Source organism: Mytilinidion resinicola (genome assembly GCF_010093595.1).
Source record: "Mytilinidion resinicola strain CBS 304.34 unplaced genomic scaffold BDZ99scaffold_3, whole genome shotgun sequence".
NCBI classification, from domain to species: Eukaryota; Fungi; Ascomycota; class Dothideomycetes; order Mytilinidiales; family Mytilinidiaceae; genus Mytilinidion; species Mytilinidion resinicola.
In genome coordinates, this window is record NW_022985439.1 from 1,369,921 (window position 1) to 1,396,803 (window position 26,883).

At 52.5% G+C, this 26,883-nt stretch overlaps 12 protein-coding genes across 12 annotated transcripts; 4 read left to right on the top strand and 8 right to left on the bottom strand.

The window, feature by feature from the left end:
- Window positions 1-41: 41 nt before the first annotated feature.
- Window positions 42-2,025, bottom strand: BDZ99DRAFT_188192 (CAIB/BAIF family enzyme). The gene is made up of 7 exons (XM_033713117.1): window positions 1,641-2,025; window positions 1,559-1,590; window positions 1,353-1,479; window positions 1,056-1,303; window positions 748-1,004; window positions 405-698; window positions 42-350 (listed from the first exon to the last, which is right to left on the bottom strand). Exons 1-7 carry the CDS (start codon window positions 1,824-1,826, stop codon window positions 139-141), a joined length of 1,356 nt encoding a protein of 451 aa, XP_033581928.1. The 5' UTR covers window positions 1,827-2,025; the 3' UTR covers window positions 42-138.
- On the top strand, window positions 1,807-3,104 carry BDZ99DRAFT_408518 (riboflavin synthase alpha chain). The gene is made up of 3 exons (XM_033716512.1): window positions 1,807-2,025; window positions 2,083-2,205; window positions 2,254-3,104. The coding sequence occupies exons 1-3, from the start codon at window positions 1,995-1,997 to the stop codon at window positions 2,811-2,813; spliced, it is 714 nt and encodes a 237-aa protein (XP_033581929.1). The 5' UTR covers window positions 1,807-1,994; the 3' UTR covers window positions 2,814-3,104.
- On the bottom strand, window positions 3,089-3,756 carry BDZ99DRAFT_515730 (uncharacterized protein; the record flags this gene model as incomplete). The annotated part of the gene is made up of 3 exons (XM_033725000.1): window positions 3,089-3,151; window positions 3,299-3,639; window positions 3,696-3,756. 3 exons carry the CDS (start codon window positions 3,754-3,756, stop codon window positions 3,089-3,091), a joined length of 465 nt encoding a protein of 154 aa, XP_033581930.1.
- A 1,101-nt stretch (window positions 3,757-4,857) lies between these two features.
- Window positions 4,858-5,475, bottom strand: BDZ99DRAFT_472326 (uncharacterized protein; the record flags this gene model as incomplete). The annotated part of the gene is made up of 2 exons (XM_033721777.1): window positions 4,858-5,364; window positions 5,395-5,475. 2 exons carry the CDS (start codon window positions 5,473-5,475, stop codon window positions 4,858-4,860), a joined length of 588 nt encoding a protein of 195 aa, XP_033581931.1.
- A 1,148-nt stretch (window positions 5,476-6,623) lies between these two features.
- Window positions 6,624-7,325, bottom strand: BDZ99DRAFT_362356 (kinase-like protein; the record flags this gene model as incomplete). Its single annotated transcript, XM_033714691.1, has 2 exons — window positions 6,624-6,987; window positions 7,150-7,325. Coding segments are annotated over 2 exons (540 nt in total), but the record flags the coding sequence as incomplete, so codon positions are not given.
- A 1,804-nt stretch (window positions 7,326-9,129) lies between these two features.
- Window positions 9,130-10,642, top strand: BDZ99DRAFT_485483 (PLC-like phosphodiesterase; the record flags this gene model as incomplete). Its single annotated transcript, XM_033722716.1, has 3 exons — window positions 9,130-9,241; window positions 9,296-9,878; window positions 9,931-10,642. 3 exons carry the CDS (start codon window positions 9,130-9,132, stop codon window positions 10,640-10,642), a joined length of 1,407 nt encoding a protein of 468 aa, XP_033581933.1.
- Window positions 10,643-10,780: 138 nt separating this feature from the next.
- BDZ99DRAFT_515733 (uncharacterized protein) lies at window positions 10,781-11,527 on the bottom strand (the record flags this gene model as incomplete). The annotated part of the gene is made up of 3 exons (XM_033725001.1): window positions 10,781-11,112; window positions 11,192-11,265; window positions 11,337-11,527. 3 exons carry the CDS (start codon window positions 11,525-11,527, stop codon window positions 10,781-10,783), a joined length of 597 nt encoding a protein of 198 aa, XP_033581934.1.
- Window positions 11,528-13,030: 1,503 nt separating this feature from the next.
- Window positions 13,031-13,550, bottom strand: BDZ99DRAFT_485485 (uncharacterized protein; the record flags this gene model as incomplete). The annotated part of the gene is made up of 2 exons (XM_033722717.1): window positions 13,031-13,384; window positions 13,509-13,550. The coding sequence occupies 2 exons, from the start codon at window positions 13,548-13,550 to the stop codon at window positions 13,031-13,033; spliced, it is 396 nt and encodes a 131-aa protein (XP_033581935.1).
- A 2,563-nt stretch (window positions 13,551-16,113) lies between these two features.
- BDZ99DRAFT_515735 (uncharacterized protein) lies at window positions 16,114-17,576 on the top strand (the record flags this gene model as incomplete). The annotated part of the gene is made up of 2 exons (XM_033725002.1): window positions 16,114-16,416; window positions 16,617-17,576. The coding sequence occupies 2 exons, from the start codon at window positions 16,114-16,116 to the stop codon at window positions 17,574-17,576; spliced, it is 1,263 nt and encodes a 420-aa protein (XP_033581936.1).
- BDZ99DRAFT_458928 (glycosyl hydrolase) lies at window positions 17,551-18,570 on the bottom strand. Its single transcript, XM_033719039.1, has one exon. It carries the CDS (start codon window positions 18,548-18,550, stop codon window positions 17,705-17,707), a length of 846 nt encoding a protein of 281 aa, XP_033581937.1. The 5' UTR covers window positions 18,551-18,570; the 3' UTR covers window positions 17,551-17,704.
- A 2,573-nt stretch (window positions 18,571-21,143) lies between these two features.
- Window positions 21,144-23,266, top strand: BDZ99DRAFT_377928 (AAT family amino acid transporter; the record flags this gene model as incomplete). Its single annotated transcript, XM_033715086.1, has 7 exons — window positions 21,144-21,527; window positions 21,653-21,768; window positions 21,824-21,874; window positions 21,927-21,984; window positions 22,033-22,465; window positions 22,584-22,767; window positions 22,816-23,266. The coding sequence occupies 7 exons, from the start codon at window positions 21,144-21,146 to the stop codon at window positions 23,264-23,266; spliced, it is 1,677 nt and encodes a 558-aa protein (XP_033581938.1).
- A 1,120-nt stretch (window positions 23,267-24,386) lies between these two features.
- Window positions 24,387-26,712, bottom strand: BDZ99DRAFT_408535 (alpha/beta-hydrolase). The gene is made up of 3 exons (XM_033716513.1): window positions 26,412-26,712; window positions 24,993-26,354; window positions 24,387-24,943 (listed from the first exon to the last, which is right to left on the bottom strand). Exons 1-3 carry the CDS (start codon window positions 26,631-26,633, stop codon window positions 24,629-24,631), a joined length of 1,899 nt encoding a protein of 632 aa, XP_033581939.1. The 5' UTR covers window positions 26,634-26,712; the 3' UTR covers window positions 24,387-24,628.
- Between the last annotated feature and the right edge of the window lie 171 nt (window positions 26,713-26,883).

Below are 26,883 nucleotides of genomic sequence, written 5' to 3' on the forward strand. Positions count from 1 at the left end.
GCCTCTGCTTCTTCACGAAAGATAAATTGGTGTGTTTCAAGCGTGGTAAAAAAGTATTGAAACGTAGCGCAAGACTTCGTGAGATATACTTTATGTGGCTAAGTTCTATATATAACAGGCATGTTTTCTGACTACCCATCATGCAACAACTCCATCATTTCGCAAACTCTCGATATCACTCTCAGATAAACCCACTAGGTCTTTCAGCACCTCATCTGTATGCTGTCCAAGTGTGGGCGGTGCACTTCTTATGCTGGGTTTCGAGAACGAGTATTTGACTGGGGTATTGACCAGCTTCATCGGGCCGCAAGTAGGATGGTCCACTTCTTTGACCATATCTCGAGCAAGCACTATGGTCGCATTAGTACCACGGCAGCTTTGGCAGAATAAGCGTGAGAGCTTACCATGCTCGTGTTTTAGGGTTGCTTGAATGTCGTTAATAGCAGCGTACGGCATTCCAGAGCCCTCAAGAACATCTAGCCACTCTTGCGTGGTCCTCTTCTTGGTCTCTTCTTCGATCAGACCTTCTAAGACAACCCTATTCTTCACTCTCACAGCGTTCGTGATGAAGCGGTCATCGGTTGTCCACTCTGGTTTGCCAATCTTGGTGCAAAGAACCCCATACAGTCGATCATTGCCGCCGCCGATGAGGATGTCACCATCGGCTGTTTTGAATGCTTTGTATGGAACGATTGACGCTGAGTGTTGTTAGAATTGAGATCAAAGACAATGAATAGCTTAACTTACGATGTGCGGTTCCCCAACGACCAGAATCCTTCTTGCCACTAATCAGTGCCGAACTCGCAATGTTGGCAAGCGTGGCGACCTGGCAATCACTCAACGCCACGTCAATATGCTGTCCTTTCCCGGTCTTTGCTCGTCCCAGCAACGCTGCCATGATCGAGTTCGAAGTGTACAATCCGGTGGTCAGGTCTGTGACGGCAACGCCAACTTTCACAGGTGGTCCATCTCGTTCGCCAGTGATATGCATCAAGCCCATTTCCCTATACAGTCTTTAGTAAAGGGCCCGCTCTAGCTGATATGAGACAACTCACGCTTCTACCATAACGTCGTATCCCGCACGGTTACTGTATGGGCCTGTCTGCCCATAGCCCGTTATGCTTGCGTAGATCAATGCTGGGTTGATTTTCGACAACGACTCGAAATCCATGCCATATTTCTTCAGCGCGCCAGGTATGTAGTTCTCGACTAGGACGTCACATTCCCTGGCCAATTTGTGAAGTATTTCTACCCCAGACGGATGCGCAAATGAGAGACCCAAAGACTTCTTGTTTCGATTGACCTAGAAGCAATGTCAGTTTTCATTTTCACAAGAATTGTGCGATTCATACCGCCAGGAAGTAGGCGCTCTCCCCAGGCCCATCCACATGGTCTCCCTTTATGTGCTTCGCATACGGTGGCCCCCAAGCTCTAGTATCGTCTCCACGTGTTGGATGCTCTATTTTGATAATGTTTGCGCTAGTACAACTGTCAATAACACCTCTTTTGTCTGCCAACCTCGGAGGAGTTGGTTCATACAGGGTCCGCCGTCGCATACCCAAGGTCTCCTAGAATCTGCGTGCAATATGGCTAGATTCAAAAATCAGGACAAGCTCTTGCTACAAGCTTCTGCCACTCACACCAGCCAAGACTCTTGTCATATCCAGAACTTTTATGCCCGCCAGGGGAAGAGTGGATGTATCAGGCGCATCAGCTACCGCAGCTATGCCTCTCCAGGGAGCACTGCGCTGGCGCTTGAAAGAAGCGAGGCTCCATTGCGCCCTCAATTGGCTTCTTGACGATCTAGAGAGTGTATTCAATAGCATATCTGCTTTGATAAAAAATGTTGCAAAAGAGAGAACTGGCAAGAAAGACAGAGGGTCCCCGACTATGACTCGGAAATAGCAGAGCTAAAAGCCCCTCCAAACAATGACGATCACCGAGGCCCGCATCTCTCCCTCACCAATTTTACCGCACATCGCCGGCTCACCACCATGTTTACTGGAATCGTCGAAATTCTAGGAAGTAAGTGCTTTTGAGCAACGCATACGCTTGGTCCTGGGCTTAGCTAACTGCATACAGCTGTTTCGGCGCTCGAGGAGCTTGACCAGACAGCCAGCGGAGGCGGCGGGACCTCGTTGACTATTGCGAACGCGCAGGACATTCTTGAAGATGCGAATCTAGGCGATAGCATAAGCGTGAATGGTGGGCGGCATACTGTTCATTCTTAATTGGGTCCTGACAATATCACAGGCACTTGCCTCACGATCACCGAGTTCGAGAAATCCTCTTTCAAAGTCGGCGTCGCTCCCGAAACTCTCCGCCGTACAAACCTGGGTTCTTTGAAGAAGGGCTCCAAGGTCAATCTCGAGCGCGCAGTAGCTTCGACGACGCGTATGGGCGGACACTTTGTGCAGGGACACGTAGACACTGTCGCTTCAGTAGTCTCCGTGACATCGGACGGCAATGCGCTTACGTTCCGCTTCAAGCCCCGGGACCCTTCCGTGTTACGATACATCGTGGAGAAGGGATATGTCACTTTGGACGGAGCAAGCCTGACGGTCACACAAGTTCAAGACGGTCCAGAAGGGTGGTGGGAGGTGATGCTGATTGCCTACACACAAGAACGTGTAGTCACGGCGGCTAAGAAACCGGGCGAGGAGGTCAACGTGGAGGTTGATATGGTCGGTAAATACGTGGAGAAGAGCGTGGCAGGCTACTTTGAAGACAAGGCTGGAAGCGGAGAGTTTGCAATTCTGGAGAAGATGGTCTCGAGGCTTGTGGACGAAAAGCTCAATAAGTCAACGAAGTGAGCTTTACTAAGTTGGCGCTCGAGCACTACGAAATGAGTCTTCTTGTAGTGCAGCCTTTACAGATGGTAATATGGGCACTAACACGCCCGCTAATGAGCTCTTTGGACGCCTCCTTGCCATTGCTTGAGGCGCTTCATAACAGCGTGGACAGTTCGACGAGATATGACATCCAAGCGATCACGAACCAGACCCTGTAGTGCTCATGAAAGTCCCATAGCGACCTGGATTCCACCTTAGATGAGTAAGTCTACATAGTTTAAAACACTATTATGGTCCTATATCGATGCCGTTCCGTTCAACTTTGCGCTCAATCCTCCACTGTCGGGGTCCCACACACCCTGTCCAAAAGTATATCATACGAACTACGAGGAATACCTCACTGACACTGGTAGTAATAAGGAGCCGAAACTCCATCGCATGTAAACCCAGAATATAGAAATATCAGCGTCGTCAAAGTAACCCCTTTCTCTCACGAGGAAACTTACAGCACATGTAGCACAGCCGCTGAACGTCTCCCCACCACATTGATCATACTTCACAGCCGTACATCCCGCGCTATTCCCACCGCCTCCTGACACACTCGTGCTCACAGGCGACGCCGACGTCTTCAGCGTCGTGTTCGGGATCCTAGTCGCTACAACACTATTGCATCCGCTACCCGCGACCGTCTTGCTCCCGCCGCTGTAGACAGCGGGACTAGACACGACGTAGGTGGATAGCACGGCGTGGATGTTGATGAGGGTAACTGGATAGCTAGCTGAGTAGGCGCCGGGGAAATTGACAGTCGCGGGACTGGCTGAGCCGCCGCCAGATACGGTGAGTTGGTCTAAGATACATGTATCTCATCAACTCCATTGGCCCACACCTGCTGAATCGTTGAACGAGCCGCGACATCGTCGACAGTAGTCAGTACAGCGATGACGGATATAGCGAGAGATTTCATGATGGAGAAAGAAATGCAGGGTAGATCTCAACCAGATCGGAGAGATCAGCGCGGAAGCTTCAGGGACTTCTTATGTCCTCTCTCCGCCGCCATGTGGTCCTTGCCATACCGGTACATCCAGATTCGATATTGCACTTCATTTCGGAGGCATCGGTGCAGGGGAGAAAGAAAAGGCTTGATTCTCCACGTTCCAGTTGAGGACATCGTGCATGATGCTAGGACGTCACCTGCTCTAGGAATAGTTGCCGGAACCCTTTTAGTAAGGGCTTTGGTAAAAGTATGGGAGCTCGTATGGGTAGCGAAGCTTTTCTCCACACTATCGCTAATGAAAAGTAATATAATCGGTATTGCGGGAAGTCATCCGCGAGACCTCGCGTAGCTTCGAGTCGGATGAACTCCGAATTACCTCGTTTTCTTGTTAGTTCTTGGTACTATTGAGCTGATACAAAAGAGAGTGTAAAACAGTTGTAGATGTGGGAGGATGAAGCAGCGAGTGAGATATCACGTGATATCAAAGCGTCTTGCCGTAATTTTCCGTAAGCTTTCTTACCACTACTTCTAGTGCCTCATGGTAGTTTCAACATTCTTGATTAGAGAGAAATTCTGCAGTTTGAACGGCTAGTAGGCTTGCAAAACTACTCTGGACAGTCACACGATGGTAGAGGGGCGCATACAGATTGGAAGTGTGGAACTTCACCCTACATTCTCTCGGTACGTTGAAGCACTACACGCACTCGTAGAAAAGTGAGCCTGGATCTATGACAAAATGGTGTATACAATCTAATCTCATAGCAAAGAATCGAAGCTACAGAAGAGGTTAGTCAACAATACATACGGATGCAACTTGGTATAGTTACCGTTGAGACAGTGGTGATTCAAAGCCGTGGAAGAGGGCTTTCAAAACAGTATCCAGAATCGAGGGCAGCAATGCCCAGCAGCGATGCCGAGCGGCTGTCCAATTGAGAGCTATTCATGAGCGCACAATCGCTTCTCGGTGAATACGGACATGATTAAGCTACAAGCTACAGTAACAGCTCTATAAAACTAGTTGCGAAGTCGACTCGATTAGTATTTGATGGTCAAGCTGTTCAAGTCTTACTGCTATCCATCATTCCTGCCCAAATATGGGGGAGAAACTGGTGGTGTCGAGTCCCTTTGACGCTTTCTTGTCGACCTCCCTGGTTCCCTTCTCTTCTCTGTCAGGGGAGTAACCGTGACGTTGTCGCCCTTTCCAGAGAATAGATTCTTCATCCTAGCCCCGGCGACCATAATTTGGCCGCTTGCGACTTCAGCCTCGTCCTCTCCTAAAAGCAACGTATCAGCGTCCCTCTCGCTGTTGCTTATAACGCGTCGGTGTCGAAAGTGTGACCCGTTAGGTTGTTCGACACTGATATCCATCCTATCATCATCGTCGTCATCCTCATCATTGTGATCGCTGTCGTCGCCTCCCTCAACTGCAATGCCAAACCTCCTCATCAACTCTAATCCGGTCATCTGTCCAATCTCCACACCGTTGTTGACCCTCGTAAAACTATGCGAAACCCCATCTTTGAGAGGTAAGTGTTTTACATCGTCGTAAGCGATCTGCGTAATGCTCCACCATTTCACCTTAAATTGTCCTGCCTAGCTATCACCTACCCAACGTTTCGATCCTGGGGCGTCTTTATCTACGGTCGAGACCATTTCTGCCACGCTGTAGAGCTTACGCGAACTGACCATGCTAAAGATAAGGAAGATGGGTTGAGAGCTATTTCGGCTTTTAGCAAGGCGGAAGGCATTGTCTAGTCTCGACTTTATGTTTCGGTGGCAGGTCCAAACCGAACGGGCTACCGAGGTTTCGACGTTGACTTCGTTACTGCTGTGAAGAATGAAAAAGCGTGACGTGCGCAGGATGGGAGGTTGCTGGGACGGATCTTGAATAGTTGCTATAGAGGTGTTGCTTAGCGATAAGTCAGTAAGTGGCTCGCTGTCAGGCTCACGGCCATGCTTGGCGCCTACATCCACACCGCTGTCGTTATCGCTTTCGCTCCTGATACCGTAGTCAGGCAACACCACCGTCTCGGCCTCGGACTAGTACGAGCTGTAGCTATTGTGGCTCGGGTCAGGCGAAGGCAGCATCTCTCCAGTAGCGAAAGGAGAGGGCTGGAGGAATGGAACAGGAGGAAGAACCCGAGAGATAACCCTCATCGCATGATTGTGTCGCCGAGTTGAAGTTCCAGTGAAGACAGAAACATCACCCATGGGTTCTTGATTCGTGGTGAGCTGGTGGCCGCTGGGTCGCGCTTCGGCGGCCTTGCTCTAAGCGGCGCGCGCTTTGCGCTCTGCCCACCAAGCGGTCATGGTCTGGCTGCGCTTCTCAGCGTTGCGCTTGTTGCGCTCTTTGTCCGAGTTGCTGCCGTTTGGGGTTGTCCGAAGAAGCTCAGCGGTATTCTTAATGTCTAACTCCGATGTATCATCAATCATTGCAACTTGCTCATGGCCAAGTCCTGATTCTTCCGGCACAACCACCGGCCTCTGCAGTGTAGTCTCAATCGAAGTTTCGATATCTATAACCTCGAGTTGAGAGGCGAAGACACCATCAATATCCATGCCGTCCATATGGTCATCCTTGTGTCGGCAACACAATCCGCAAAACTCTCCCGCGCGAGCGTTTTCTGAGCGATGAGCGATGATTTGCATGGCGACCCCATGAGCAGTTGGACGGAGGTGCCGATTGTCGTGCATCATCTCTTGGATCCAATCGAGCGCACAGTTATCAGGGTCCGATGTAGTGTGTTTTCGAAGCTTCTCGGCCCATTCCTGGACTGCCGGCTGATTCCTGTGGTACTGAGGTCGTACATATGTGCAGACAGTTCAACCATCGCGAAACCCTTGACGACAGTGATCATTTCTAAGAACACGCATCCCAACGACCAAATATCCGAAGAGGAGTTCCTGGGTGCATAGTCCGCTGCTTCTGGAGCTGCATACTTGGGTGTCATTGGGGTAGGCCCTTCGGTGGTGCCCCTTGTATTATCACAATCTCTTGATATTCTAAAATCGGTTAGCAATACATCTCCGTTGTAGATGAGAATATTGCTTGGCTTGATGTCCTTATGCCTGATATCAAATCCATGGAGATAGCCCAAAGCTGTAGCCAGACAACCGAAGAATGTCTTTAATGTACCTTGATACCCCCTCGACGATATAGGATGCTTCAGGTAATGTGACAGGTCGCAGTCGGCGACTGGACTCATAAGAAGCGCTGCGTTCGTAGGGTCCGTATACGAGCCTACAATGCTAACCATATGCCGATGCCGTATCCGTCGCAAAATCTTGAATTCGTTCAAGTAGGCGGAGAAATCGGATTGGAAACGCCCAAAAACGCCTCTCCGCACTAACTTTCGAGCATACTGCCGTTTTGTAGTGTGGCTTTCTACCAGTTCAACCTGCCTGCTATTTCCAGTGCCGAGAGTCTCCAACTTTCGGAAGGGCAGCTGGTTTTGTGCGGCGGCGTAAACATGTTGGCCGGTTTCGCAACTGGAGAGCTCAGACCGTGGTGTCAAGACGAGAGATTGAGCGCGGAGGAATCTGCTGCGTGCAGAGGGATCGAGTTCTTTGGGGAGAAGGCTGTTTGTGAAGGGAAAGTGGGTGTCCGTCAAGGAGCGTGAGAGGAACAAGTGCCCTTGGTGAAGAATATCCGCTTTGTAGAGAACGACGTAGAGACGAGGGGATGTTGCAAAGCCGGGAACGGCATCTTGGAGAAGTTGGGTAATTTTGTTGAGGGATTGCTGGGAGATGTGGGCATCGCTGCCTGGAGGATAGAAGTCTGAGTCAAGGTAGTCTCTCAGGTCTTCTTCCATGTCGGAAGAGGCAACCCGCTCTATTATCCCGGACATGGTAGTAATCCTCTTGCATGTCGGTCAAGATTCTACATGGGAGTTGTTGAATAAGCCTGCCACTGCGGCTCTTGGAATGAAAACTGAGCGGTGAGAGGAGACGCAGGTGGACCTTGGGAAGCGGGCCGGGCCTTGTCGCGTTGTGGCGTCCATGCGTGCGGCTGAGCCTTGCAGCCTAACTCGTCGAGGCATGAATATTCTTCTCTCTTCTCCAGAAGCCTATGTGTAATCAAGCATTTCAATGTATACCTACAGAGTCCGGCAATCATGCGGCTAAGAGTGTTTAAACAGGAGGAAAATGAGCAGGTGTGCGGGGGAAAAGTTGTGACGAAATTGAGTTCCTATGTAGACTTCTATCTACGTGATCCTCTGCCTTGATTATTAGCAAGCAGTATAGATATAAGGATCTGGCTTAGGCAAAGCCCATAGCACATAAGTAAGTAGAACATCGTCGATTTGACTCTTCGGGAGAGAACACGGGAAGGAAGACCATTATTAATATCTTTTCTTCGTGAACTTTGATGTCTTTTTCTTGTCTCCTGTCCTCCAACTTAGCTCTTCTTTCTTCATGTTGTGGCAGAAGGCTGGCTGCTCTTATCCACGATACCCTCTCTGAGTAAAATGGCGCCTCTGATGCTAGTTGTGTGATGCTGAATGCCGTGGGAGGAAGGTCAGAAGCCCTCCCTGCAGAGGTTGTTGATGTGGATGCGGAGCGGCCGTTGTGCAATTCGCCCACACCTCCGGGAGATTTTCAGGGGTCCACTCGTCACCACCTTCCTCCTTCTCTCTTAGAGTGTTTACGACACAACGACACCTCACTCGTTGCTGGGCCTGTCTTAATCTATCTGTTTAATCTATGCAATCTTGAGCGACTATTGTAACGGGCTCTCCGAGCATCTGATCGCCTCCCTTCATACCAGCCAGCGCTGCCGACACAACCCCTTCAGCCCGCCTTCATGCGCCGCGCTGGGCAGCGGTAACGATGCTGGCTTATTGGAGCGACGTTTCGCTCACCGCCAGCTCTATCTACACACGGAAGATTTCCACAGCCTCTCGGAGTCCGGAACTGCCATTCTGCCAAACATGAAACATCGCAACCTCCACTTTTTAGCCTCATGCTGCCGGCACTGCAACCGCAGTGGATCGCCATGAAGGATTATTACCCCCGCTGCGCCCCAAGCCCTTCTCACCATCCAGGTACTAGCTGTGGCATAGTGTCTCATCAACCGGGGTCCAATCGTGTGGTGTCGCGGCAGGGGAGGCCTGATGAAGCTACGCGCGTGGTCTTCGCACTTAAAGACGATTACATTCCACATGCTGAATTGGAAGTCACGGTGGCTTGGTAGACCTAGCTTCTTATATATCCCCTGCCCCTCACTCTGTGTCTCTTTCTTGAATCCTAGTCTTCTGTCGTTAGAATCTCACACTCACTTTTTCATACTCCTCGCATTGTTCCGGGGCACGGCCCTGCGTGATATAATTTTCTGCTTTCAGAATGGGCTGGGGAGGATACATGACGCTGGTCAACGGCTCGCCGTTTGACTGGACTGTGACAGGATCGCACTCATATCAAATGTCCACTTGGAATTGGCCTACCATCAGCGCAGGTGTGTTCTACAGCAGCTAGACGACTTGCCAACATCACGTTTAACGCTCTCTAGGCAAGTCAAGCAAAGTCTACGTCGAGTATGCCATAAAAGGCTCCACTGGCGACGACGCTGGCGAGGCATATTACAAGCTTGCTGGAACCTCGAACACCTTCCAAATACAAGCGAAAAAGCTTTCTGATTACCATCTCTACGTCACTTTAGACGGGATGTCGACTAAAACAAATCCGCAAGGGTCCGTAATCGATCAAGGCTTCAGACACAATTCTGCTGTCAATTGGATTATGTCCACCGACGAAAGTGGTGCGATTTGGTCAAATGGTGCACCTCCGATCGACTGGATGCAACAGAGCTTAGGATCGATAGGCAATCGGACCTTAAGACACATCTGCATGCCAGGCTCTCATGATGCGGGTATGAGCTCCTACAGCCCTGGAACGGTTGGCGCGAACTTTGAGAACACCCAAGCCCAGTACTTGGACATGTACAACCAATTGCTCTACGGATCCCGATTCTTCGACCTAAGGCCTGTAATTTCCGATGGAAACTTTGTCTCGGGGCACTATTCGGAAGTGGAAAGCGTTTGGGTCGGCGGAAATGGGCAGTCTTTGGCGGATATAATCAGCGCTGTGAACAAGTAAAGTCACGAACGTCCACCACTGGGGATTTCACACTGACTTTTCAACTAGATTCACGGCTCAGTATCATGAAATGATTATCATAAACCTCTCTCACACTCTAAACACCGACTCCAATTACGCCGACTTAACCCAAGCCGAATGGAACAGGCTCTGGGACCAGCTGAAAGGAATCAACAACCTTGTCCTCGACCCCAACCCCGGCAACACCGACTACACCACCAAAGTCCTCAACGACTTCATCGGCAACAGCCCGTCCGTATTCGTCATCAACCAGCTCCCCAACGGCATCTCCCTCGGCAACTACGCCACGCAGGGCTTCTTCAGTAGCGCCAACTTCCCCATGTTCGACTCGTACTCCGACTCCAACTCAGCCGCCACCATGGAAGCCGACCAGCTGCAGAAGGTCAAGGACAACCGCAACATCGTCGCCGACGACGGCGCGCGCAAGGACACGTTCCACCTGCTCTCGTGGACCCTCACACAGCAGGCCGAGGACGTGCTGAACTTCGACAAGGCCATCATGAACCTCGCCGTGAGCGTGTACGACGACCTCTTCGACAAGGCGTACAACGCCTTCACGCCCGAGTCGTTCCCGAACGTGCTGTACATGGACGCGTACGCGATCCGCGACAAGTGCGTCGTGCTGCCGTACGACAAGCCGGCGACGGTGAGCGCGTACCCGGACGTGTATGCGCTGGCGATGGCGGTGAACAACGGGATTGCGGGGCGGAATCCGTATATCACGGGTGGGGGGAGTTGAGGGCGGGGCGTTGAAGATGTCTATACCCAATATTTCTATTTTTTTATATTGTGAATCGCTCTTAGCCTCCATTACCGACGTGCCTTTCGCTGAGATTCAAAAAGCCATGGCCGTGCCGTGAACCCCCCTGCCCTCACCTCACTTCTCCAACAACCCCCTCAACGCCTCCGCCTGCGCCTCAAACCCCGCCTGCAGTCCCGCCCCATACAGCCCCTCTAACACCCCCGCCAGCGCCCCGCGGTACACTTCCCGGCTCTCGTACAGCGCGTTCCCGCTCGCCGCCACGCTCACCGCCGTCCACCGCTCCGCCTCGAGCGCGAGGTCCGGGCTGAGCAGCTTCCACGCCACGCGGCCAAGGGTGGGCTGCACGTGCGTGATGTTCTCAAACGACGTCTGCGTGTGCGCGGGGTTGTCCGGCGTGGATGCGTTGACGGGGAGGGGGAGGGGTGGGATCTGGACGCGGAAGAAGACTGGGGAGTTGGGGGGTGTTAGTTGGTGTAGTTGAAGAAATGGGAGGGTTATCTTTTTTTGTTCTGGGATGGTACGTACGGCGGGCGTTTTCGGTGGGCCATTGTTGGGGTGCGGGGAGGGGGATGGCGAGAGCGTTGGTGACGATTGCGGAGCTGGAGGGGGGGAGGGAGGTTAGTAGGGGTGTCTTTTTATGAGGAAGAGGGGGGGGGGGAGTGGAGCGGACCGAACGAAGGGGTTCCATTCCGGGTAGGCGGAAAAGTTGGCTACGGCGGTCCAGAGGAGGGGGACGGTGGTGGCGATTTCGATGCGCGCGCTGGCGGAGAAGACGCCTGGGGGGACGGAGGGGAGGTTGGTTTGGGCGGTGGTGAGGGAGATCAGGTAGAGGGTGAAGAGGAGGAGGGAGAGGAGAGCCATGATTGTCTGGCGGATTGAGTGTAGAGTAGATAGTGAGGAGTAGAGAATTGGAGGTTCGAGGTTGAAGGGCGTTTTTTTGAGCATGAAGAAGTAGAGATCGTGAGAGCATATCAAATCTAGGAAGGAACAAATGCAGCCGAGGCGTGACGTATCAGAGGGCGTCACAGCTGTACAAATCGTTTTAGCCGTCGTCGTAATTACAGACCTACACGCACTTGAAAGCGAAAACGGGATGGTCATTCACTGCCAAACGCCCCAAACAGTCAATATTTCTGAGCGCGAGCAATTTTGGGCAACAGTTGCTATCGATAGAAGAAATATTTCAAGGGTGTCTGACATCGTGATCTGGTCGTCTGCATAACCGACACCGAAGCAGGTCGCTTGCGCTGAGTGAACATGGTTAGATGACCAACCGAAGCTTTTATACGCCCTCGCGTCGATACCCTGGCTCATGGCATGGATCGGGAGTTGGGTGGCGCTTAATTGGTACCACGTGCCACGTTCTTTTTTGAGACTAGGAAAATAATCCAGACCTAGTAGCACTACTTTTAATGTTAAGGCCAATGCATTTGAGGCACACATTGCCGTTTGACAGAATTGCATGAATTCGGGGTTTGCGCCAGCGTCCCTCTAGTCCGAATGGCGTTAACGGGTGGCTTGGGTCACGCGATTTCGAGATCGGCTGGTGCGAGATCGTGCCTGTCGGTGTATTTAGCGGGAGGAATTCGGGGCGTTGACAGGAGAACTCCACCAGATCGGCGGTGTGGTGGAGCTTGGCATGACGGAGAACAGGAGAAGATTACAGCGACGGCTTGGCAGAGCGGAAAGATGTACATGATAGTGCTGACAGTGACCGTTTGTGGGTTTCATGAGAGCAGATGGGGTGATTCTTGAAACGGGCCGGTGTGGAGAATGATGCTTGCTTTATTAATGGCGATAAAGGGAGACGTCTTTTGATACACCTATGAGGTAATTCTGTATAGCCTCGTCACCGGCAGTGTCTGCGTAAGAGGTAGAAATGTCTTTGTGATATCCTCCGAAATGCCATTACTCAAGTCAATCAGCCCAAAATTATCAGAATCCTTAACCCCAGCGATTTGCTCAAGAAATACATGGATGAAACACGGCAACCCTGAAAAGGGAAAAGTAGGTATATGATGAGAGCGGTGACAATAAGAAAATCAAAGAAACACGCAGAACAAAGACCGGTGGCAAGTACATTAGGTTCCACCATCAACCCGTCTATCGATCCATGCCACAACAACGGATTCTTCGTAGCTCGCCTCCCGGATCGTCATATGAGGAGGATGAATAGTAACGTAATGAAAAGGTATCTCTCGCATGATGATGCTCTCACAGCGCTGAAATCATGTGCCCGGTAATTCCCAGTTCCCGACCCGTCAATAGTCCGGCTCTCCAAAAGACAACTCCAACAGCAGCCACATGGTGTCCCACCATCTTGCCAGAATAGAATCAAGCGAAAGAATGAGCATGGTACGGGGCCTATGCGCTGACCTTCTTCTCGTCCATCAGATCGGAGCTCTCCGCCTTGCGGTGCTTTTGCACGAAGACGGCATCCTGGCCGGTCATGCGCCGACCGAGGGCGCGTTCTAATTTTGCACCTAGAGCCAGCTTGCTCATGTCCTCGTTTTTCTTCGGGGTCACGACGTAGCGCTGTTGTTGGAGGCGCTTGTCCTCGAGGCGCTCAAAGCCGGCGTTCCACGACTTGATGTCATGTGCACGGGGGTCGCCGCCAGTTGACGAGGCGTTTGAGAGATGCGAGGGCGCAATTGAAGGTGTGAGAGTAGGAGTAGCGGAGTAGGTGGATAGGCGGGTGCTGGCGCGGTAGTTGGAGGACTGTGGACTGTTAGGTGGGTGTCATAAGAGGCGAGAGCATCAAAGGATTAAACGGCCACACAGCCTCAACAGCGTCCGGCGGGGTTGCATCGGGCACGCAGAGCGCGTGCAGAGGGGAGCTCACGTTGGCGAGGATTGGCCTCGAGGATTCCAGAGAGTTCGTCATGCTGCCGGCTGAAGGGTGCAGCAGGCTGTGGTTGAGAGGATCGGCGTGGAGTAGTGCTGCGATGCGGTATATGCAGACGAGGTGTGGCAGGTGGTGATGTCGGCAGATGCGCTGTTGACGGCGGGTATATGCAGAGGGTGGAGGAGTGTGGGTTCCCTCAGGGCAGCGAGACAGCGTCAGGATCAGCCAGGTCGGGGGCGTCGTGCGTTTCGCGTTTCACAGGACGGCTCGCGGTTCGATCAGCAAGGGGCCGATCTTGTCTGCTTTGGCGGTGCAGGGTGCGGAGGTGCCGGCGTGCGTGAGCGGATTGGAGCGACAAGCGTCGTGAAGAGGGCGCGGCCAGGTTGAAGGGTGCAAGACAGCTGGGACCTGGCTGGGGATGGTGTTGAGGACGGCGGTGCGCTCCACGTGGGCCTTCACTTCCGTCCCTTCTGGAACTGCGCCTGCTCTTCGCTCCGGCGCTTTCTCCTGGGCGAGCGGGGCACACCTGGACAGAGTTTTTCTGAAACAGCGGCCGCCTGCCGCTGACTGGACGACGACAGGACGCTCCACCCGCCCCGTCTGTGCCGACATATCTCTGCGCCCAGCAGGCACGGCGTGATTCGCAGGCTTCCTGGCTGCCACGGGCTGCCACGTTCTGCCAGGTGGGCGGCCCGCGGTGGGCCTTTGTTGGGTATCCGACCTGCCCAGCTGCAGCTCAGCGCCGCCCACCTTCGCCACCTTCACCACCCAGGCAGCCCAGGGTCCGCTGGGCACAAAGTGGCAGGCAGTTCAACACCGCCTGAGGGGGCCCGGAGAGCTATCAGGCTTGCCAGAACTGGCACTCTACAAACAACAACAACATACCGGAGGACCGCAGGCGATGCTAAGCAAGTGTGCACAAGCACAGAAATAGTGTGTACCTCAAGGACAGGACGTTCGAAATCAGGACCACGGAATCGTGGAATGCCACTTCTTGGTCAAGGGCGCCTGTCCCTCCACTCGCACACGAGGCCCTCCGGGATTGAGTCCAGAATCAAGCCCAGGATTGCTGTTGTCCCCTCTTGTCCACCACTCAGCGTCCAAGGGTTGACAGGCCCAAACAATCCCACGCCGAACTCCCCTCCGCCACCTTGTCAGACCGACCTGAACCTCTACCGCGAACCGACCTCGTTCTCACCAACCGCAATTGAGAGACAGGCCCGCCTGCATCACAGCCGACTGCCCACCTGATGTGCCGCGAGCGCACCTTCGCCTCGGTACCTGTCGCGTCTCCGGTAGCACCCGTCTTTGCCAGTCTCAGAGCATCGGTGCCGGTCCAGCCCGTTGACTCGTGTGTTTCATTTCCTAGAGCGTCGCAATCAGCCTCGTACGCAATGAAAGACCTCATCCAATCTTCAATCACGGAGCCTCTCAAGAACGGCATCAAGGAGCGGTCATCTATCTTCTAGCCGCTGGATTGCCTCAGGGATGGTGCCGTTTTTCATCATCATCATATCCCCGATGCCTGTTTACTGGTAGCCGACCTTGCCGATGCTCAACCCATGCGGCTCTCACCGCCTTTGATGGGCGACTACAGAGCTTGAGCGATCCGCGTGGGAATTCGTAAACTGACAACACCCTCGGAGGTAATTCCCGAATTTATGCTGTGATCAGGTTGTAGTCTGTACACTGTTCTGGCACCGCCTGAGGTCCTTCAAACGGCTTTCAGGAATCTAGGCAAGATGTAAGTCAGCTGTTTTGAATAGCCTGATACAGCTTTAAGCCATCTTCGACAGCGGCAGAGAGATGGAATCAGGTTGGACGTGACTCTTCTCTGGTGGTATATCCCCATACCCTTTGTTGATACATATAACCGGTCTCAGTCTCATGAATTCGAGATATCAGCCCCTACCATGTCTTAGCCAGTCAAAACACTGGTCTTGCATCTGCTCCGGATTTCTAGAAATGCGGTGAAGTCCTACAAGCAGTGGCAGAAAAATGTAGACAGATTAAAGACAGGGCATTTTAGGTTCTGTTTTGGCGGAACCTCAACGGGGTTGAGAATATCGATTGAGTACGATTTTTCCCACTCTTTAGACTAAGGATCCAGCCCCAGTAGGTCATTGTTAGGGGAGGGATCTTTAAGTGGCTAAAATGGACGCAAACTATCTGGCTGCGTAAAATGGTGTGCTGTTTGAGTTAGTTGGCGGCTTTGGGATTATAATCAATATGTAGGCTTAGTGAGAGGACTGATTTCACGGAACGCCCGACTCACCTCAATCACACAGACCCACCTCTCTTGGCTCCATATATCGCAGCTGGTATAGAGATAGCGTCATCTGTATCACTGGGACAAAAATCTCCTTCCGACTTTGTAACACTGCTTATGGTGTGCCACATACCAACTAGAAAGCTGGAGCAGCAGGTGGCAAGTCCGACCAAATCGTCTTTGAATTTCCAAAAGTTCGTTGAAGTCCTTGAAGCGGCGCCATAGAGCTGTAAGGGAACTCTCGTCCTCATAATATTCTAAGCCGGAGGTGGGAGCAATACGCCGGCCACTTTGGCTGCATCGTTACTTCCACAATCAAGCGGAATGCCAGTCATGTCCAACTTGTCCCGTCCAGAAACCTTATCAAATCCACATGAAACGAATCTACTCATAAGACACCTATTTGCAACCCTGATTATTCGTACTGTATCCCACTGTCTAGACCTACACCTTTATTCCAGTGAGAGGCGACGTGATAGCAAGTCGTTGAGGAGAAACACCCTCTGGCGAAGCGTCGACACCAAACCCCTTACGCACCATCGAGAAAGACTGGAAGAACTCACGGGGGCATTGATGGAGCATCTAGAGGCGTTCAAATCCATATCAAGACTGAAGCCGTACCGCGAGACAGTCGAGGTTCTTCGTCTTCTCAATGAAAAACAACGCGTGGGAATCCAATCTACGCCTCAGGGCAACTGCCGAATCACGAAGCTGCCAACTGAGCTACTACAACAAATTCACTCGTATCTTGCACCATCCTCAGCTGCTGCATTTGCCCTAACTGCGCGTGCTCTTAGGTCCGATTTATCGAAGAACAAGAGCTAACAATACCACAGTGCTACTCAATTGCGACCATTGTCGGTACGGAGTCATGGTCGAGCCTCGAGGAAGATGTCAAGAAAACAGCGCGGTGTAACTTTGGGCGGGCCATGGAGAGAGGCACTGTAGACGGCCTATTCTGTTACCACTGCGAAAGGATACACCGCCTGGTCAAACTTGATCCGGGCCAGCTCCGAGATCACTACACACTGTGCAAGCTGAAACAATTAAGCATCCAGGACCCAGCAGCGGCGAATCAATACCTCAGAGTTATGATGGAGCGCATGGGCTTGTCATGCAATCACATCCTCCGCATGCCTCAATGGGACGCCTACTGGAAACACCTATCTCAGACCCGGCTTGTTATTAACCCGCTCTTCTCGCCACAAAAATCGACCCAGCTCTTGCCTTGCATGCCGCTTGAGATGCGCTCTGGGGCATATGTCATACGGCCCGTATCGATTCCACAATCTGTCCCACCAGCCCGACCTCTTCAGTTCTACGAAATTCATCGAGTGACCCGTCCACAAGAGAGGTTTCCGCGGGCGCCAACGGACATCAGGGAGTCATCACGGCCGTTGAGGTTGCAGCCGCACAGTCGCTCTGACAGCAGCGACGCATCAAGTATCCATAGCCACGACTTCTCAGAACGCCATCACCGTGGAAGGAGAGTGATTGCGAGTCTCAAAGGCTTCAAGCAATTCACAACCCGGCGGAGACCAGAGAAAGCATCTGCTTCGGAGTCGCACGAGGTATCCCCCGATGCTCGCGGCACCATACTCAAGGAGTTCTGTCTCCTAAGAAACTCATCCCGACTGGAGGACAGAACGAAAGATATGAGAGTGATGAGGGATATTATGTGGTTCCGAGAACGGAAAGCGTGGCAGGCGGCAGAAAGATATAGCACTGATGCTTGGAGCTCTGATGGCGCGGGTCTGCCATCTCGAGGGCCGCCGTGGTTCATTCTCACACTATAACCTACCGCTCTTACCCAGGGGTGGGAGTTCAGGGGGTTTTCAGGCCTCCATTGCTTCCTAAACGTTGATGCCTTGGGATCGCACACTTCGCTTCGCTTCTCTTCTCTTCTCTTCAATTCCTAGGTTGGCTATATAAACGTCCTTAGGAACTCTCCTAATGCCATTATCGCCATTGCTTGGCCGTATGGCATACTTGTCAGCTTGATATCTTTATAATGCTGCAGTGTCGACCCCATTGCCGTACCGAAGCTGACATCCAAGAGCTCTCCATCTTTATTCACCTTTCCCAGGACCGCTTTCACTGCTTTGACTGCCACCTCCTCAAATTCCTTCCCGATATACCGCTTCCTTACAGCCTTTAACATCCCGTACACAAACCCCGCTGTCGCCGACGCCTCTTCATAGCTGCCCTCGCTCTCCGGGACATCCAATAGCGTCCGCCACATGCCACTATCTGCCTGCAGCCTCTTCAACGCCTGACACTGCGCCGTCAGCACATCAACTAACCACACCCTCATCGGATCCCCCTCCTGCATCTCCAACATCTCAATAAAATCCGGAATCGCAATCGTCAACCAACTATTCCCCCTCGCCCACCTCGCCCGCGCAAAATTATGCCCCAACCTCAAACCGCCCCGGTCCCCGTCCTCGAACTTCCACCCATGAAAGAACAACCCCGTCTCCGTGTCAAACAGGTACTGCACATGCAGCAAAAACTGCCGTCGCGCCTCCTCCACATACCGCGGCCGCCTCAGCACCAGCCCAATCTTCGCCAGCGGCAGCACCGCCATCATGAGCGTGTCACCCCACAGCTCGTTCCGGTTCTCGGCCTCGTACGTGCTGTGCTGCATACCGCCGAAGCGCGTCCGCGGCAGCGCGTCCATAGCCCACGCAGCCCACGCGTCGAGCCACGGCTCATACTCACGCTGCTTACAGTCCTCGTACAGGTACGCGAGCGTGAGCATGGGGGCCATGGTGTTGATGTTCTTGGTGGTGCCTTTGGCGAGCTGGGAGGTGAACCAGGCTTGGATGGTGGCGAGGGTGGTGGGGCTGCCGCTCAGGGCGTGGTACTGCCACAGGCCGTAGAGGCCGATGCCGTGCGTCCATTCCCAGTCGTGCCAGCCTTTTGTGTCGATGGTGCGGCCGTCCGCGAGGTGCTGCAGGAAGGCGCCCGAGGGGTCGGAGAGGTGGACGAGGTTGTGGGTTAGGAGGGCGATTGTGGAGTGGATGGTGGTGGGGGAGGGGGGAGGGGGTTGGAGGGACATTTTTTTTCTTCTTTCCTTTTTTTATTTTTATTTTTTTTTGGGGGGAGGGGCCGAAGTGAGAGATGGGTAAGGAAAGTTTGAGGTTGAAATGGATTCTGCTATGGTGTGGTTCTCTCGGTATGGATGGAGATGGATGGGATGGATGGGATGAAAGAGAGCGGGACCGAGTCAAATTTCACTAACTTCACTCTATCGGTAATGCTTGAAGCATCTAAACACTAAAGATCCGGATATAGGTACTGACACGTGAGTGTATTTATTAACATTTGAGCACTTCACAAGAAGTTGCTGTCTCGGGCCCCTTTTGGCCGATCTGCCGAAACAGCCGGCCCGCGAGTCACTCATCTTATCTCTAGCTCTTCCCCGCCTACTACTATTTCTTGGCTAAACAATTTGCGGGGACTAGAGCGAATGCACGCCACTAACCAAAGCTTCGTTTGTGAATGGATAATTGATGGATATGCAATGCTAACCTAGCGAATCTGTCTCCGAGAGCACTACAGTAGGTGGAGTGGAGCGAGGTTAAGGTAATGCATGAGATGTGGGGAGAGTATAATGCGGGATACGTGGTAGGTATTCCTACAGTCTCTCTATCAATGTATCAATATTGTTTGCATTCCCAGGTCCTTTGGTCACGAAAATGGGCAATCAGGAGCTTGGTCATGACGCTGTCGTCCCCTCGGGCACTCCGCCTCGAGAAAAAGCGGACATGAAGAGTCAGGGAATGGGCAGATATCTCCCAGATCGAGAGGGTCACGTCAACGGGGGACATGGTCAAAGATCATATAACTACGACCGTGTAGATGCTGGGGTAGCCTTGCGAGTTTACTAGTTGTCCAGAATGCCGAACTTCTCTCTCCTTCGGAATGCTGAAAATACTATGAAGTTCCTCATGCAGCGGTGAACGGGTGTACGGATTCCTATGATGAGGCATTGTATATCTTCTGCGTATTGAGACGAGTTCTTACACGTGGTCTTATAGAAAAGACCAATTCGAAGTAAACCCTCATCTCTATGGTGGCCTGGCTCATAACTATTTGATAATCGAGTAGATGGACAATGGTGAGGACCCCTGAAAGATTCCAACTTAAAAAAAGTAACCACTGGGCTCTTAATCATATGGTGAAACCTGTGCCCATTTCACATTCCTAATGCCTTATCCCTCGAAGTCACCGTCGAAAAAGACCTATTAAAGTACATCATCTTCGATGTGTGTATGCTTCTCTGTCACCGGGTATTGAAGCATCAGCCTCTTATTCCCGAGGCAATGCGTACCCTCCTATACTCATCGTGACATTTCGTATCTACTTTGTTCTGGTTCCATCGTGTCGTTCCATGACGTCCAGCGTCCCATGACTCGCGTACCAGACACCAACCCACTTCCCAGAGATTTCACTTACGCCCCCCAAGTATCTCTTCGCGCATCCGAGCCTGGAAAATGCCGGTAGGTGGCGGTGGAGGCAACATGGAGCAGGCAAATGCCTACGACAAATGAGTGCCCCCCAATGTAGAGTGACACATAGTGGATTCGGTGCGTGAGTCTCTTCTCGCACCATGACCTCAAGAGTACTACTGATACGAGAGTTGTGGAGGAACGAACGAGCAGTCTGCTGGTTACAACCTGACAGTGACGTGAAGTCGGGCCGAATCAAGAAAAGATCGGATATCTCGAACCGCATCACGTGGCCAGGTACAGAGTTGAGAAGGTGTCGCAATCGAATTACACCAGGAAACTGGCCTTTCACCTCACTTATCGATATCTCACCTGACGGCACGGGGCTTGGGGCGCTTGGGCGATCGACACCACGTCCCGACGTAACCTAAACCCACGGATAAAACTCCGCTAAACCACGATGCTTCTGACTGGTGCGTTTTCTTCTGCTGTATCGGGGTTACACAACCGCTATCTCGGCCCTCGAAGGCCCCTTGGCCAATGAGTTAGGTCGCAGGGACTGGAACTCCCCATAGAGTTCGTTTGTTCTAGCTTATCCGCCGCCTCCCCACGCGTAAGATAATCTCAATACACCCTCTGTGATAGGATTATCCTGCCTGTGAGACCCTGCCGAGATTGCCTTAGGGCTATCGCGGCCGCCAGGCTAGCTGCTAGTTCACCCCGAAGCCGTCTACGTCGAAGAACGACTCCAGCCGCGATTTGCGTTTCCCTGCAGTGAAGGATTACGCACCAGGAGTCCGGCTCCTGGGACTGCCTGCCGTGCAGCTGCGTGCAACGCTTAAAAGTCTGGGTGCCCTCTCTAGCCGTCATGGTGCCCGCTCTGTGCAACCAACACACGAATTGCCCATCATGAAGTTTTTTACCAAGGACGAAGCCGCAGTAGACGAAAAGACAGCCGCGCCCACGTATAACGGCGACGACGAAGACACTCGCGAGGCCGTCGTCGAAGATGTCGGCGGCCTCCATCGCCGCCTATCCAACCGCCAGATCCAATGGATTGCCATCGGAGGCTCAATTGGCACTGCGCTCTTCGTCAGTATCGGCTGGGGCCTCATCGAGGGTGGTCCAGGGAGCTTGTTCCTGGCCTTTGCCATATACTGCGGGTTCCTGGCCCTGGTCAACAGCTGCATGGCGGAGATGACCGTCTTCATGCCCGTCGTCGGTGGCTGGGTCCGCATGGGCTCGATGTGGGTGGACGAGGCATACGGCTTCATGGCGGGTTGGAACTTCTTTGTAAGTTCTTGAGGAATTTCTTGCAACCATGTATCGACATGACGTCGGTTGATCGGATTCGTCGAGTCCGATTCGCAGGTTTGGCCTCGCCTCGAGGCACATGAGGATGCTGACAACACCTGTAGCTCTATGAAGCTGTCTTGATCCCGTTCGAGATATCAGCGCTCAATCTAGTCTTGACATTTTGGAGAGATGATATTCCCGTTGCTGCCGTCGTCTCCGCCTGCGTCGTCCTATACGCGTACGAAACCATACCAATAAGCGCAAGCCCCAATCATCTATCTAACTCCGTCCAGTGCCATCAATCTTCTCGCCGTGCGAGCATATGGCGAGAGCGAGTTCTGGCTGTGAGCTCTCCGTGTCTATCATTTAATTATACACAAGACTAAACTTCCGTAGGGCCTCCGGCAAGATCATCCTGATCATCATGCTGTTTTGCTTCACTTTCGTCACTATGGTAAGCATATTTAATAAAATATTATTTGCACCACTGACAGGCCTACAGGTCGGCGGTAACCCCAAACACGATGCCTACGGATTTAGGAATTGGAACAAACCTGGCTCGTTTGCGGAGTATATTCATACCGGAGCTCTTGGGCGATTCGAAGGATTCTTGGGCGCATACTTCCAAGCTTCTTTCACGATTGTCGGTCCCGAATATGTCGCCATGGTTGCTGGAGAAGCCATATATCCCCGTGTGACCATCAAGGCAGCCTTCAAGACCATGTATTGGCGATTCGGAATCTTCTTCATTCTCGGAGCCCTTTGCGTAGGTATCATCCTGCCATACGACGACCCAACCCTGAACAACCTCCTGAATAACGTCGGAACTGGCACCGGAGCGTCTTCGCCTTACGTGATCGCGATGAAGAATATGGGAATCTCGGTGCTGCCTGACCTTACAAATGCCCTCATGGTCACCTCCATTTTCTCAGCCGGTAAGTCAGAACATTCTAATGATTACAGTTCCAAGACGTCTGTCTATGTCCAATCACAAGCCACTACTTGGGTGCCTCGACGCGATTCTCAAGAAGTCATGAACTGACACCTTTCCAGGCAACTCCTACGTCTATTGCGCGACACGATCGCTCTACTCCCTTGCCATCGACGGCCATGCTCCTAGATTCCTGCGGAGGACTACTAAGAAGGGTATCCCAATCTACTGCTTCTTGGTGACCATGATTTTCCCATTTTTGGGCTTCCTCTCGGTTAGCAGTGGTGCTTCACAGGGTGTAAAATGGTATTTTATCAGCCTCCTCTCTTGAATACCTACGCTGACATCTTCAAGGCTGGCGAACATCACCCAGGCTGCTCAACTCCTCGACTACATCTTCATGTGCACCATTTACCTCTTCTTCTACCGCGCCATGAAGGCTCAAGGTTACGACCGCAACAACCTCCCCTACAAGGGCTGGGGCCAGCCCTACGTCGCCATCGCCGGCCTTATCACCATGACTGTTACGCTGTGCATCTACGGATATGCGGTGTTCTATGCCTTCGACGTCGGAACTTTCATGACCTATTACGCCATGTGCTTCATTTGCATCGTGGCGTGGGTAGGCTTCAAGCTCATTAAGAGGTCGAAGTTCGTCAAGCCACTCGAAGCCGATCTAGTGTGGGAACGACCAGCAATTGATGCGTACGAAGCGAGCATCGACCCGCCCTTGGGACTCTGGACGGATATCTGGCAGAGCGTCACTCGCTCGAAGAAGACGAAGCAGAGCCACGCACATGAGTAGTTGCAACTCCGGTTTCGGCGTTTGCATAGACTAGATTCATCTACGGGGTCCTGGGACAATGGTGATTTTCGAAACCCGCGGCTTGGATTGGATTATCAAGCTAGGAAGCGCTTCTAGGCGTACAGCGGCATATATGGTACATCAGGATCGATACCCTCGTTAGATTTACGATCGTTTCAAGATTTACGGCCGTTTCCTTTCAACCCTGCTAATGCTAGTCCGGCAACACTGTCAGGTCATACTTATGATACCCTGATGGAAAAAACCCGAGGGCAAACGTTTCGAAAGCACCAAAGCACCGAAGCTCCGAAAGCACCCTAAGCACCAAAGTACCCACAACACCGAAAGCACCCTAAGCACCAACGTAACACCAAAACCGAAAACATCCTAGGCACCAATACTAGTCTCCTGTTCTAGGCGCGAACTCGCTGGAACGCATTCGAAGTCTACGAAGCCTCAGGACGCGCACTACTCAAACACCTTACTAAAGGTAGGAGGGTCTGCTTGCCTGGGGCCGTCTTGGATAACTGTCTACACCTCTCGACTAGTTGACACCTCGTTGCTGTGCACGGACGGTCTTGGCACTACTCGAGGAAGGGAAGTGTTGAAAGACCGAGAGTAGTTGAAGGTGGAAGACTTGCTTGGCATACGAGCATGAAAGTAGAACGAGTCAGCAAGTTATCTAACTTGCAAAAATGTATACTTCTTCACTTGAGAATCGTCTTACGCCCCACTGCACTAAAAGTATCGGGTCTAGAGGGTAGTGAAAGTAATCTACGTAGGAGGTTGATGATCTTCAAGTGAACACTACTCCGGCCTACCGCTGCATTGTGAATTTCTTGGCATTATAGTGCGCGGGAAGCGTTGGGCTTTGGGAAGTTTTCCCCTTCTCGCTAGCCTACGTTCACCCTCATCTACTCAGTAAGACACTAAGTGAGAAGGTGGAAGTTGTTCTGTGCTCCACGCTTTTCAAGCATTGAACGCCAAGACTAGCCGTAACGGGACATAGCTCGTGATGGGTATGTTACAAGTGAATCGACTTGTGCAACTGACGAAGGAACTTTGTTACTCGCGAGCTTTGCTATCCGACTTTCGCATTACCTCTGCCGCTCTTGCTTCGATTCGTGCGAAGGGCTTTGAGGGAGGGTGCTAACCTAGTTTAATACACGGAGAGGTTGTCTGATGGCATATATTGATTTGATTTTTTACATAGATTGATACTTGACTCGTATGCACATTGTTTGACTGAGCTTCCTACCCATTGAACCCAAAAAGAACGCCAATACCCTACCATGCCCTCATCATGCAAAAAAGTGCCACGACCATGAAAATAACCCCTAATGGGGAGCTCCTACAGCAAATTCAAACCTCTATCCTCTCCATCACAGCCGGTGCTGTCGTATGTGGCGACGCTTTGGAATCTGGTGACGGGTCGACGCAGATGAGCCCGAACCATTCCTTTGACGTGCAAGTGGTTGAGCTTGCGGTTGACAAAGGTCCTGTGGATGACCTTCCAGGGGGGAAAGTGGATATAGGGTCTTTGCATCCACCAAACCAGCCAGGATGGCGGCATGAGGATGTGGGTGCGGGTGGTGTCATTGTGGGCGTGGGAGTAGCGGACGGGACCGTGAGTGTCTCGGTCGAAGTGACCTCATCTTTGCAACCGAACCAGCCAGGCTAGTAGAAATTAGTCTTTGGGTCTAACAGATCAATTACGAGTACGTACCGTCTTGCAAGTAGAAGTCGACGTGGTCGTTGTCGAAGAGGTTGAGGTGGTTGGCCCACTAGTCGTACTTTCATCCAGACAGCCCCACCATCCAGGCGTCTTACACGTTTCCGTGCGAGTCCTCGTAGACGTTGCCGTGGAAGTCATGCTTCGAGTTGTCGTTGAGGATTCCGTCCCATTGCTCTCAAAGAATTCCCAGGGATAGCAGTCGGTGCAATTGATATACTGCTCACACTTTGCCGGCTCGTCGTACTTCATTATAACGTCGTTGATGACGCTGTGGATCTTGTGAGTTCCGATTCCAACTCGCCACCCCAAATCATCAACGGTATTGTAGGTGCACTTGAATCCCGTATGACACACGCTCTGCATGGCATATCCGCCGAAAGTGCAAGATGAGCTTGCCTTGTTGCACTCACCCATGAAGACTGGATCGGCAGTGTGGCCGAAGTGGTAGCCACCGGTCATTTTCCGTTGTTGAAGTGCGCCCACTTGGTGGCCCGGAGGGGTTGGGAGTCCAAGGCGAGCAGCTGGCATGGCTTCTGGAACAGCTTCAAAAGTGACTACTGGAAGACCAAATGTCAGACCCAAGAAGCTGCTTACAGCACCACCGAGCGAGTGACCCGCTACCCATATGTCGGCATCCGGGTATAAGGCGGTAACATTGTGGTACAGGTCTTGCGCGGCGTAATAATACCGGTTCTTGTCCCGCAAGGCCTTGACTAAACAGGTGGAGTTGCAGGTGTAGGCGCTTGTCTGGCACTCGCAGACCGTTCTCCAGAGATATTGCCCACCTTGACCACAGCAACAGCTGAAGAAAAGGTTGTCGTTGATCTTGTCGTTCGTGGTGGTCTCAGATCCGTCAAACACGGCCGGCGAGGTGCCTTTTAGGCCGATGACTACAGTCGAGTTCTCTGTATCCGCGAAAATGTGTCCACGGAGGCCGTCGGATTCCCAGCCAAAGTCTTCGGTATAGTTGTAACCTCCTCCGACATCCTCCCACTCGCCCGTATTGGGCTCCATTACGTAGGCGTTTGCCGCCATCCTGGCGAAACTCAATACGGTCTCCTTGTCTGTGACATTCGGCCCGTAGATTTCGTCAACAGTCCAGTCCGAGGCGGGTAGCGATATCGCCTGGCCAGTCATACGCCCGTGGTCCAGGATGGAATTTATGTTCTCTGGGCTTCTGTCCACCAGCCGCTCGATGTTCATGGCTTCGGACCGGGCGCGAAGGCGGGGGACTGGCTCCCTGTCTAGAGAGTCATCCTCCGTCATCCACAACGGAGCGTCTTCCGGCACGTCGAGCTTCCTGTGCAGGCCTGGGTACTGGTAGGTCCCATGGTGGAAGATGTGTTTGAGTCTCTGCCAGGCAGCCAGGCGTTAGTAGGATCATCACAGCGAGTGCGCGGTTGGACCTACAAAATCAAGCTCTCTAGGAGCATTCCCGGGCTCTGGCGAGGCGCCTCCGCCTGTGACCGGCCCGGGAAGCATTACAGGTATCCCTGGTTCATTCTCAGGGCGTGAGGCGGCGCTACGGTGAACGGTAAATGAGGATATAGCGAGAAAGGATAGCAGAAGGCGGGCTGTCACCCTGCCGGCGGAATGGCAGCGGAGATGAGGAGGCTGCATGTTCGCGACCATAGAGTGGTATTCGCAGGCGTCATAGCAGGAGGGACGACATGCCGAGGGTGGTGTCGTGGTGGCAGGGTGAATGGTGATGGGGATGAGTTGTGATGCACGCGGTGGCGTCGGCTGGCTGTGAGTGGTCTAGAGGACGCCTGCGCGCATGACGTTGGGCCCATGCCGTGCAGCTGCGAATAGGCGACGCGGAGGGCTGGGCTGGTCTGATGTCCACGGCATCCACCATGTTCCCGTGAACCGCCGCGCCCTC

Coding starts and splice junctions, on each gene's coding strand:
- BDZ99DRAFT_188192 (XM_033713117.1), bottom strand. CDS start 1,826: ATGCTATTGAATACACTCTCTAGATCGTCAAGAAGCCAATTGAGGGCG. Junction 1,480..1,558: donor CAGATTCTAGGAGACCTTGG/GTATGCGACGGC, acceptor CAGTTGTACTAG/CGCAAACATTATCAAAATAG. Junction 699..747: donor TCGTTGGGGAACCGCACATC/GTAAGTTAAGCT, acceptor AACAACACTCAG/CGTCAATCGTTCCATACAAA.
- BDZ99DRAFT_408518 (XM_033716512.1), top strand. CDS start 1,995: ATGTTTACTGGAATCGTCGAAATTCTAGGAA. Junction 2,026..2,082: donor AATCGTCGAAATTCTAGGAA/GTAAGTGCTTTT, acceptor AACTGCATACAG/CTGTTTCGGCGCTCGAGGAG. Junction 2,206..2,253: donor CGATAGCATAAGCGTGAATG/GTGGGCGGCATA, acceptor ACAATATCACAG/GCACTTGCCTCACGATCACC.
- BDZ99DRAFT_458928 (XM_033719039.1), bottom strand. CDS start 18,550: ATGGCCCCCATGCTCACGCTCGCGTACCTGTACGAGGACTGTAAGCAG.
- BDZ99DRAFT_408535 (XM_033716513.1), bottom strand. CDS start 26,633: ATGGTCGCGAACATGCAGCCTCCTCATCTCCGCTGCCATTCCGCCGGC. Junction 26,355..26,411: donor CTCCTAGAGAGCTTGATTTT/GTAGGTCCAACC, acceptor GCTGCCTGGCAG/AGACTCAAACACATCTTCCA. Junction 24,944..24,992: donor CGACTTCTACTTGCAAGACG/GTACGTACTCGT, acceptor AATTTCTACTAG/CCTGGCTGGTTCGGTTGCAA.